This window comes from Gymnodraco acuticeps, unplaced genomic scaffold (assembly GCF_902827175.1).
Source record: "Gymnodraco acuticeps unplaced genomic scaffold, fGymAcu1.1, whole genome shotgun sequence".
Lineage (NCBI taxonomy): Eukaryota > Metazoa > Chordata > Actinopteri > Perciformes > Bathydraconidae > Gymnodraco > Gymnodraco acuticeps.
The window spans coordinates 1,337,650-1,349,982 of record NW_022990513.1 but is presented as its reverse complement, the minus strand read 5'-3'; the positions used below and the strand labels follow the sequence as shown (position 1 = coordinate 1,349,982).

Below are 12,333 nucleotides of genomic sequence, written 5' to 3'. Positions count from 1 at the left end.
AGAAATAGTAAATCTGTTTACAATTCTGTTTCATCTGGGTGTTGAGAGATGTATCCATAGATCTCTTCATTTTGCTCTCAAAGTGCACCAGATTGATGCTTTCAACTTCAATATTTAAAAATCTTCCCGGGGGAGCATGCCCCCGGACCCCCCTATGTGAGGTCCACACACCACCTATAAAAATAGCACTTTACCCCTGCTTACACCTATATGCCGAGACTTGATATCGAGCCTTCATTGTAACAGTCGCGGGCACACTGTGTATTTGCGTGGGGATTGTTGCAGTAGAAAATTCCACTGTAGCGACCGGTACATTAATGGGAAACCCTAAATGTTTGAGCACGCTCTATGAAAGGTCAAGCTACCCCACAGCACCCACAAAAGAAATCTCTGGCGCCGCCACTGAGCCTGACTATTTGTGTTGGGGGGGCCCGACTTTTTTTTTTCTCCAAAGGGGGGGCCTGACCGAAAAAGTTTGAGAACCACTGGGCTACACTAATATAAGGCTACTAGTATTATAATATTACTGCAATAATATTCCAGTGGTGGCTGCTTAAGGTTGTTTCTGGCTCGTTTGATCCAAACATTGTCCAAAGCTCAAAATGTATTGTAATAGATGTAAGAATTCTCAAAATGTACAATATGTTTTGATCCAACACAATATTCTGATTCAATCCATATATGTTAGGGGGTTTTTTTTCACCAAAATAAATAGACTGCCTTCTCTCCAGACATGATCAGGCTTATATATTATAAAAGTGTTGGCTAAAGTAACGCAGAATATATATATTTTTTAATTGTAAATAATTAAGTACACACACATAACAAGCTGTACCGAGTTCCTCCGGCTGCAGTTCCGCAGACGGCCGGCGTGTGGCAGCAGAGCGCTGGGAGCAGAGGGAGGTGAGTATATGACGGATATGACGGATGACGGATGCGACGGAAATACACCCGAACATATCTGGTAGGCCGAACATATCTGGTACTGACACCGGCTTGCCTGCCCTACTGTGTTTCACCGCTACACTACTGTCTGGTGGGTGTTGCTCTTGGCCTACATTGTCTGTACCAGCCTCTTGGTATCACTGTGCCTTTGCTCTTCATTACAGGGCCATATTTTAAACATTGTTATCGCGGACTGTTCGATTAATCTCTGTTCATGATTAGTTATTTCATTGAGTTAAGTTTGTTTTGTTTATTTAATTCAAGATTAAGTAGACTGTTAGGTTGATTTTCGTTTCTTTGGTTTAGTTTTCGACCCTGTTGCTTTAAATTTGTTTTGTTTATTTCAGTTAATATCAGTTTCTTGAAATCAGTATTTTGTAGTATTCTTGACTTTTTATTGTCTTATACTTATCTTATGTGTTGGTCTGTGTATTAATTTGTGTTTACTGTTTATCCCAGTAATTGTTTCTTGCTTGCCCCTCTTAGTTGCTGAGAGCCAAAGGTGTGGTGCTGGTGTCCCCGGTGGTGGCTTCCCCCTTTGTGTGTCGTGCTGTGCTCCCCCCTGATTTGTGTTCCTTCGTGTGAGTGTGTAGTGATCACGGGTGCCTTAATTTACTTTGTTGGGATCCCTCTCACCCCTCGTCACCTCCATCCACTGGTAAGCCTCAGCATCCCTAAATTAAGAGTTCCCCCTTTTATTTTCAGTGTATATAATGATCTTATGGTGTTTTTAATGATATTTTAATGCCAGAAATAAAACATTTAATAAATTGGAACCACGTCTCCTGCCCCTCAGTATCACGAACCTGAGTGCCTTGTTGGTACTTGGAATAATTATTTCCTTGGGTGCAATTCCCAAGGTGGCGTTGTCTGGCTTTTAGTTGAATAGGATTTCCAACAAACACCCCCCACGTGCCGCCACAGTATGGTAGACTAAAAGCTTTAGGAATCCAAAGTATAACATATAATAAGTACCCTGTATCAAGATTGAGGCAAAACAAGTTAAATTTGATCTTTTTAGAGAGGTTTAGCAAAAAGACCTTTGGGCACATTTTGGCACATTTGAATACCATCAGTGCCATTTGACCTTTTTCAGGTACCATACTGTAAAAATAATTGTATTATCACTATAGGTAATCATTCCATCCAAATACAAGTGTTTGTATTAAAAAAAAAAAAATTATGTAAATGGTGTGTGTGCGTGTCTGTGTGTGGACTTTGCCACAGTCCTTACATGTTTATCACCCGACTAACACTTCTAGGAAGGTTTAGTTACACAATAACAATTAGGAAACATAGGATACATTTGTCTCCAACAGGAGCAGATTTATTTCAAAAATAACACACTAAAAAACTACACTAAAACCGAAATAACACCACAAGCATTTTTTTTGTAAACACTGGCAAAAAAGAAAAAATGTACACAACCTGAATGTGTTTAGTGTTTTTGAATTGAGGCACCAGGCACTTAGTGCAGAAGATAGGTCTTCACAATGTTGTTGCCAGCATCAGAGCACCACCCGGGGTCACCCCTCATCTTGTGCAGCTCCTTGTGGAGAAGGAAGCTGTTCACCACTGCAATGTCCAGAAAATGGTAAAAAAAGGTCTTGTACCATTTCATGGTTTTGTGGTGAACGCTGTAGTACCCAATCAAAGCATCGGACACATCCATGCCGCCCATGCTTCTGTTGTAGTCCACCACAGTGTCAGGAACGGTAACAACCTTAGTCTGCCACACACCAGCCCGTTTCACTTTCCTCCTGACAGTCTGTCCACTGAATCAGAAGATGCAGAGGGAGGCTGAGTTAGTACTGGTGCAGACGTCCGGCGGCGTAGCTTGGATGTTGATGGCTCTGCGGCAACTGTATGCTGATCTGATGCACGTCGTAGCTCGGATGAGGCAGATGTTGATGTCTGTGATCCAGAAGCCATTTGATACTCGTCTTCATCATTGTGAAAACAAATGTGGAAAAAACAATTACTTTGATTACTTCACTGGCTTATTCTTTCAAAAATGTAACTCAAATCAGAAATAATTCCTCCATTTAGCGTGTGTGAAATAACAGTAGCCTATACATATACTATAGCGTGTGTGAAATAACAGTATACATATATAGGCTATATATATATATATATATATATATATATATATATATATATATATATATATATGGACTGATATACAATACAGCTTTATTTATAAACTGCTAATAGTCAATGTCTGTAGAACTACAAAACAGCATCCATTTGGCGTGTGTGGAATAACAGTATGTGTATATATATATATATATACTGGGTTGATATACAATACAGTTTTATTTATATACTGCCGTGTTATAGTCACGAAATACAATTAATCTATGTATACATTCACCAACATGATGTTGCCATTGTTTTAGTTTCTCACAGAACGATAACGCTACAACAACAAAGCGGCGTCCATTTTGTATTTTGCGAGTGTGGAATTACTATAGATTACACTAAATACACAACTAATATATACAAACAGAGAGAGTACATACCTTTCCTGAAGTTCATAATCAGGGTTGCCTGCTGTTGTCTCTGTGTTCTCTGTTCGCTGTGTTCTCTGTTCGCTGTGTTCGTTGCTGCTGTGCTGTGCTGCCTGTGCTGGTTGTGCGGCTGGCGGTACTGTGTCATGTGCGCTAAGCAGCCGCTGCTGGCATTATTCATACTACGCAGGATCCTATCTCTGGAACCCATTGGTCGATTTGGGTGATTGACACCTTTTTTGAAACTTTAGAGCCAATAGAATCGAGGGGGAGTTGGTCAACCCCGCTAAACACTTACGTCAAGGAGAGAGAGGCTTGCGTAAACAGCACGTGAGACAGCCGGAGCCCCGGACTGCAAAACTTTATACCTACTCTGCGGCCATGAATGTAATGATGGATTATCAGCAACAATTCTAAAGTGACTAAGAGACATTGGATTAACCTTGAGCAGGGTTTTTATTCCCTTGAACACGACTTTTGATCACAAAACAGCAACGGTAAGACATAATTATTGTTATGGTTTAGAACATATTGTTGTTTTCTTGCTCTGTTCTGGCTGCTAGCTCAGTGAGTTCGTGTCCTATAGTGATGATACTTATATCAAAATAATCTGTGGAGTATCAGCTTTCAGATGATATGTAGTTTGTGCAGAACATATTAAGTTTTAAAGATCGTTTTTGCTAGTTAGCACCGGAAGTAGCATCAGCCTGTTTTCACTAACCCCCAGTTTCCACTGGGTCCGTCTGCGCCACGCTGCGCCGCTTCACGTCTGCGCCGCGGTTTTGGTCCGACCTCCTCTAGCGCCATAACCCACCGGACGCGTCCCAGAAGCGTTTCAGAAGCGTAGCGTCGTGCGTGCAGGCTCGCAGTTTTGTTATTGATTCGGGTATCCTGGACATGTGTACTTCTACAAGAAAGTAAGTAGGCTACGTTGTTAAATGTTTTATTTTTGTGTCTGGTTAAATTGTGTTTATTGTTGTTATACATTTCCTAATATGTAGTTGTTACCTTCCACTCCACAAACTGCAGCGACTAAAACCAGGCCTTGTCCTTTCTGATGTTGTCCTTGTAGTAAGCATTGGTTACATCATATAAAATAGTGTGTTTTTCCACTTCCATGATGAAAACCTCGTCGTCCATTGTGCGTATCGTAGTGGAGGTGTTGTGATGAAGGAGGGGGGTCTGCTAAATTAGTATATGTGGGGGATGGACCTGGCCCGGATGCTCCCCTTTCCACTTCCTGCGAGGGGGGGCTGCCTGCCCGACCTTAAGTTACGGCTGCGCCGCGGCAAAAATAGAATTCATCCTAATTTTAGAGAAGCGCTGTGCCGAGCCGCTTCTGGGACGCGTCTGAGCCGTAACGCGGTGCGTGTGGTGGAATAGCACGGCGCAGCCGTAACACGGCGCAGCCGTAACACGGTGCAGCACGGCGCAGACGGACTCGGTGGAAACTGGGGGTAAGGGCTAATGCTAACGCTTCTTGTGAGACTTGTGTTTTGTTTCGGTAAAAATGGCTCATATCGTCAGGTTGCTGAGTTTTTTTCCGTTATTTGAGTATAACCCCCTGATCCCACCGGAAGCGTCTGCGCTGCGGCTGCGCCGCGACCTCATCCTGCGTCATAACCCACCAGGCGCGTTTCAAAACGTTGCGGAAGCGGAGCGTCGTGTGTGCAGCCTCGCAGTTGTTGTTGATTTTGGAATATTTCCTGGACATTTGTACTTCTACAAGTAAGTAGGCTACGTAGTTAAATGGTTTATGTTTGTGTCTGTTTAAATCGTGTTTATGGTTGTTATTTCCTATTTTGTTGTGTTGTAGACTACAGACACAGTTAATAATAATTGTAATATTCCAGTTATAAACGACATGAATCAAAGATGTGTTGCTGTATTTTAGTGGTAAAAAAATATGCATTCATCATCATAATTATTCTATATATATATAATTTACAGTGCCTGTAAACTGGAGGAGAACGCTGGCATGTATTCTCCTACTTGAAAGACTACGGGGGGATGGGGGGAGGAGAAGTAGCCGGTTTTGGGTGCACCCCCTCAACCAGCAAAGGAGACAACAAGGTGATTTTCATCACCTCGTGGCTGAGCTGAGGCTGGACAGCCAACGACATCACCAATATTTTCGGATGAGTGCAGAGCAGATGGATGAACTTCTGTGCCTCCTGGGCCCTGTACTGACCAGACAATCCACAAATGTCAGAGCTGCCATAGAACCCAAGCAGAGACTGGCTGTTGCACTGAGGTAAGATGCACATTTCACAGACAATAAATCACTGACCACAAGTATAATAAACGTTATAATTAGAAACATATCACCCAAAACATCATTTTAAACACCAACATCAAATAACAGCAAATCAACACAAAAAAGGAACTATTTACAGTAAAAACAATATGAATTACAAGTCTTCATATTGAGACCCATCCTGCCATGCAGAGCCACTGTTGGAGAACAGCATGTTTGCGAATGGCCCTGTTGATTGGGCTTGTGGGGGTTGGGGTGCAGTTGGCCGAAGGGCTACTGGACTGGAGGTGTGAGTGGAGTGTTGTGATGTGGGGGGATGGAAAATTGGCTGCTAATGTTCCTGTGGTTGTGTACTCTCTCTTTCAAGACTATGGAAGGTGTTTAAAATAGCTATTTTTGCCCGATGTTTCCTGTCTATGTCCAGCCTTTGGAGCATAGGCACCAGACTCAGAGCAAAGTAGTATGACTCTTCAAGTGGTGAGTCTGGCATCTGTGGTGTGGCTGGAGGTTCCTGCAGTAGAGAAATGAGTTGCTCCCCAAGGTCTGTGCTCTGTGGCCTCCTCTTTGTGGAATGCTGGGCCGCCGCTGCTGGTGTGGATCCCTGGGGGCTACGGGACCTAGAGGGCCTCCTCTCTGCAGAGGTTGTGGGTACCAGAGGTGGTGGGGCTGTAGGTGGTGTGGGTGTGCGTGGGCCTGAATATCCAGATGCTGCTCCTGGTGTAGATGCTCTCTCTATCTCTTCTAATGGGGAAGGATTTCCCAAGCTGCTTGTAGAACTATATTAAAAGAAACAACAACATGAAATCAATTAAAATATTTTTTCCTGGGATTAATTTATGCAATATGAACATATTTATGTAATTTAAAATAAACTCTTTCATACCCTTTGCAATACATCATGACAAATTACAAAGTTACAAAATTATATAAATAAAAAAATGTGCATACATACCTCCTTTGCTGTATATATGGCAAAATGAAGGACATTATGTCTGAATACTTCCAGGCCTTCTGCAAGCCACCTGCAGATCCACTTGGGATGGACTTCTTCCGGGTTTTGACGAAAGCATCCCTCAGTGACTTCCATTTCGCCTTGCAAACGTCGACTGAAAAAAAGAATAGATTCCAATTAATAAAATGATATCACTTATTAATTCTTTGCTTATTTTTCCCTTCACAGATACTTGGCTTCCGGGGACTCACTGGTCAGCCTAGCATTCAGCTATCGCCTAGGATGCACTACTGTGAGAGACGCTGTCCATTTGGTGTGTGCAGCCATTGAAAAAATGATGATGGAGAGGTTCCTACCCAGGCCAACAGAAGACACGTGGAAGGAGGTTGCACAAGGATTCTGGGAAAAATGGAATTTCCCAAATTGCTTGGGAGCAATAGACGGAAAACACATCCAAGCACCACCACTGTCTGGGAGTCAGTACTTCAATTATAAGAAGACTTTTTCCATAGTGCTTTTGGCACTTGTTGATGCTGACTACAGGTTCCGTGTGATTCAAGTGGGGGACTTCGGAAGAACAAGTGATGGTGGGGTGTATGCCGGATCGGATTTGGGGAAAGGACTGGAGGCCAGAACACTTCATGTTCCAACCAGTACCTCTCTACCTGGTGCTGCTCACCTGGGTGAGATGCCATTCGTCATGGTGGGTGACGCAGCTTTCCCACTCAAGCCATACCTGATGAGACCATACCCCGGAAAGAACCTCACTCAACAAAAGAGGATTTTAAACTACAGACTTTCCAGAGCAAGGATGGTAGTGTAAAATGCCTTCGGCATTCTGGCTTCCAGGTGGAGAATCTTCCTTCGTCGCATCAACCTGCACCCGAAAAACGTGGACAAGCTTGTGGTGGCTGCATGCATCCTACACAACTCCCTGCTGGCCCCTAGTGAAAACCAGAGGTTGCTGGATGAGGAAGAGCAGCAGGGAAGACACATGGCACCAGTGAGAAACATGGGAGGAAACAGGGCATCAAGAGAGGCCTGTAATGTGAGGGAGGCTTTCTGCACATTCTTCAACTCTCCTGAGGGCAGTGTGTCTTGGCAGGACAGGATGGTGTGATTACTGGAACACACAAAAGTTACTACACTGACAAAATGATTGAAAGATGTGTTTTTTCATTCCAGAGAATTTGAAAAAGCAAAAAAGTATTAGTTGTTGTACTCCCAAAGACAGGTTATTGTTGCATTTGTAAAAAAAACTGTTCTTTATTTTTAATATCCTATGTTATTATGTATTTTTTTGATAATACATTTCATAATAAATAGTTTTGTCTGACAAATGACTGCCAAATTATTCTTGTCTGTCCTCACAATTTATCTGACTATAAATACAAGGTTATACTCTGGGTAGTTGTTTTTTCAATGATGTAAAAAAATATTACAAATCAAAATATAGTAGCCCTATATTTGATGAATTACTGTACTATTGTACAATGGCACTTGTGAAATACAATTTCCTGTTTTACTACAATACACCTCAGAGGGAAATATTATTTCTTCATTTTACATTTTTCTGATAGCTATACTTTAAAATTAATACAAAATAAATTGAATATTAAAATATATTATCATTATAATGGGTTAAACAAAACTATTGATCCCTGGACAAAATTCACAAGCTAAAGTATAGTTAAAAAAACAGTATATAACAATTAGGGCCGGGACTTTAACGCGTTAATTAAGATTAATTAATCACACAAAAATTAACGCATTAAAAAAATTAACGCATTTTAATCGCACTTATTTTTGCACCGCGGAACGTTTCTCACTGGAGGAGTTTCGGGCGTACCGATTATACTGGAGCACCAACTAACGTTCATGACTTCAGACAACAACAAACCCCAGTGAACAACAGTGGGAAATGTTGTTTTAAAAAACGGACGGATGGAAGCGTCGATAAGAGCACGGTTGTGTGCAAATTATTCAAAAAGGAATTCGCATATCACCGCAGCACATCAAGCCTCAAGTATCACCTCAATGCAAAACATATAGCAGCTAGCGTGGAAGCTAGCGTGGACGTTAGCCTCTTTTAACGCGTTCACACCAAAAAGACCCGGTACTAAAATTAGTTCATGAGAACCTTTTTACCCCCACGAAAGTCCCTGCTAGAGAGCAGGGACTTTCATACGGCTCTCTTGTGAGAAAAGAGCTATATTTCTGATTGGCTGGGCGGATTGCAAACCACGCCCCGTAAAACTCCCAAAAAGTTTTGTGAAGCCGCCATTTTATTATCCTCGCATTAGCATTATTAGCATTAGCCCAGCGCAGAAACGCAGAGAGACTAATTTATGGCAACACAAAATAAAACATGGGAGCGGTGGAGATGAGGAGGTGTCGGCGTTCTGGCGATTTACTCGGAAGGCTTCAGTAGAAGCTGCTGGGACTCCCAGCAGCTTCTACTGAAGCCAGTCCCCAACTCCGGGGACTTCCGGCCGGGGACTTTGGGCGGCAGTATACGCCGTGAAGTGGTTTGCGGCCTGCCAGTAAACCCAAAGCAGAAGAAGAAGAAGTGACGTCAGCGGCTTCATTTGCCTATCCACCGAGATGGGTCTGTCTGCAGACCGCAGCAAGGAGGCGGATCGTATAGGGGCGGATCGTATAGGGGCGTTTCCTAACTTTTTTTATCCAATAGAATGAGATGGGTCTGGCTGCAGACCAATAGAGTCTGTCTGCAGACCAATAGAGTCTGTCTGCAGACCGCAGCAAGGAGGTGTATCGTATAGGGGCGTATCGTATAGGGGCGTATCGTATAGGGGCGGATCGTATAGGGGCGTTTCCTAACTTTTTGTAACCAATAGAATAATGACACTCAGCAGAAATACATACTGTAGGTGGCAGTAATGCAACTTAAGGGATTCCAGCTGCTTTTATAAATCCTCGCAGAAGAAGTAATTCGTTCTTTCACAATGGCCGAACAAAAAGTTGAAACAGCGGTAATAGTATTTTCCAGAGATGCATGTTTATATTTATTGTAATGTCATTTTTCTTAACACACAATTGTCTCGTTATCAAAGTACAACATCGACTGTCCAACCTCGTTAAGCGTTAATAAAGTAAATAATAGTTGTATGTGGTAAAAATGTTTGTGGTATTAAATGCTAACTTAGCATGATGCTATAAACACGTTGGCCTATAGTCCCGTTTGCAACCAGGCCTACTCTACTGTTGTAATAACGTTAAGCTTAGATAGGTCAATAGATTATCAGGCTCGGTAACAATACTGATTTGTGTTACCAAAGATGATCATCTAATTGACCTAAGGTTAGCGTATATGCTGTGATGCTAACCAGCACTTAGCATGATGCTAGTGTACTGTTGTATTAACTTGGAAATATAAGTAGGCCTGCCCTACATACTGTAACTTAATCAAATAATATGGTATGGATTCGGATAGACAACATGGCTAGCTTGGTTGGTTGAATTGAGTAATAAGATGTGCGGTACTGATTAAGGTTGTAACTGTAACAGTTTGTAACTACTAGTTGTAATGAACCAGACGAGAGACGGACGCATCCTTTCAGTAAATGTCGGATGCTAATTGTGAGGTATCTATATTACTTTGTAAGGGTAAAACCCCAGCTCGGTTCAATATCCGAGATCCAGTGAACAGAGATAACAGTACTCGAGTTTCAAGTTTACTTGCTGCAAGGAGAATCGGCGAGTGACATGCAATGTCCACTCCTTAACCAACTCTGCTCGCCTTCTCTCAGTGCATTCTTTTTATTTCAACAATACAGTAACATGACAATCATGTGATGTTGACCAACGCCTTATTTGTTAGTGTGAATCTTGTGACTCTCAGTCATGTGAATCTGTGTGTGTGTGTATGTGTGCCATTTGAACAGACTGTTCTCTGTTCCTCCATTAACACATTTATGAGAATACATTATGAAAACACATTTATCCTTCAATAAACTCTAACATTCCCTCCTGTTTTTCATAATTACTAGCTGGTTACAATGTCTTTATTACTTTCAGAATTAATTCACTTGTTTTTGACATTTTCGAACCATTCGTCATATGACAGACAGTAACCTAGCTTTAAGTCTTACACATTGGAGGTTAGGTGAGTATATTCGTCCTTCTGAGAGGGGTCTGTGTCATATAGTCACCGTTATCTGTCTGTTGCAACATCGTTGAGTAGTGACCATTTTTTCTCTCGATGGACTTCTTCTTTTTTTGAGGATTCCTCACTCAATTGTCTTATAGTCATTAGCGTCAGACCCAGCAGGGTCACTACAAACAACACCTTTCCCAACATAGTCTATTTGTGATAGTGGTTCTGTTGTTTTCTTCACCGGGGTTGAGACCAGTATTTCCTAATGAAACACCGCTCTTTGTAGCCGGACTTCCACCACTTATCCGTCGTTAAGTTGGAGAGGTATTATCTTTTTGCAGTGGCTCTGATGTATCCACGTAGTTCTTTCGGCGATTTTTAGTGCAGTCGGTGTTGTCAGCAGTACCGTGTAGGGACCGTCCCACCGTGGACAGTGCCAATGCTTCCTCTTAATCACCTTCACGAGGACCTGGTCACCAGTCTGCACTCGAGTATCCTGTAAGGGAGTAGAAATGTCTGGCAAGTTATTTGTTCGAGCTATCTCATTGCTTCTGAAGAGTCTGCTCATCCATTCAGCTAATGTAGTCTCTGCCTCAGCATCATCCTCCTCCCTCACCTCGTCTGTGATTGGTAGTCTGAATTGCCTTCCTGTTATGATCTCAAAGGGAGACAACCCTTTTGCCGTGGGCGTGATTCTCATGCATGTTTCTACTAGAGACACACATTCCACCCATGGTCTTCCTGTTTCCTCCATTGTTTTCCTTAGTCTTAACTTTACTGTTCCGTTTGTTCTTTCCACTAAGCCTGCACTCTGTGGATGATATGCACAATGGTTTTTTAATGTTATCCCCATATGTTCGGACAGTTTGGTAATAACCTGATTTACAAAAGTTTTTAGAAAATGTAATGTAGTTGTATGTATGGAAGTGTTCATTTATTATTGTCACCATCCCTCCTGTTGAGACATGGCACGGCCCATGACTCAAATGAGCTGCTGTTTTGTAGAGACTAACAGAGAGTACTATCTTGTTGTTTATTCTGAATGTTCCCTCAGGGTCTGTGGTTGCACCATCTGTCAACCATTTCTTCTTTTCTCTGTCGGGTGCGCTGTTCTGCATATCCCTTAATATCACAAGAGGTATCGGTTGTGAAACACTTTCCCCCTTCTGCAAGAGGATATGGAACCCATATTCGCCCACAGCTGCTAGCTTCGCTACCTTATCCGCGTGTGCATTGCCAAGTGTTACTGCATCCTTCCCACTGGTGTGCGCAGCACATTTGCATATAGCGATGCTTTTCGGCAACAACACCGCTTTTAAAAGATCAGTCAGCAGCTGTGCATGGGTGACTGGTTTTCCTGTCCCTGCGGGCCCATTGGGCTGCAAATATATGTACTGTTGAGTGCGCATATTGGCTGTCTGTCCACATAGTCACATCTTTTCCAACCCCCGCTTTGCATGCTTCTGTAAGAGCTACTAATTCCGCTGCTTGTGCAGAATATGTGTGGGGGAGTCGGCCTGCTTTTATGACCTGTGAGTGTGATACAACTGCA

At 42.5% G+C, this 12,333-nt stretch overlaps 1 protein-coding gene across 1 annotated transcript; it reads left to right on the top strand.

Moving 5' to 3' along the window:
• The first annotated feature begins 5,474 nt into the window (after positions 1-5,474).
• LOC117553262 (protein ALP1-like) lies at positions 5,475-8,004 on the top strand. The gene is made up of 2 exons (XM_034227132.1): positions 5,475-5,709; positions 6,893-8,004. Exons 1-2 carry the CDS (start codon positions 5,594-5,596, stop codon positions 7,485-7,487), a joined length of 711 nt encoding a protein of 236 aa, XP_034083023.1. The 5' UTR covers positions 5,475-5,593; the 3' UTR covers positions 7,488-8,004.
• Positions 8,005-12,333: the final 4,329 nt, after the last annotated feature.

Bases quoted from the DNA above. Each gene is read 5' to 3' on its own strand.
- LOC117553262 (XM_034227132.1), top strand. From the start codon at position 5,594: ATGAGTGCAGAGCAGATGGATGAACTTCTGTGCCTCCTGGGCCCTGTA. The intron at 5,710-6,892 runs GTAAGATGCACA...TTCCCTTCACAG, and splicing joins AGACTGGCTGTTGCACTGAG to ATACTTGGCTTCCGGGGACT.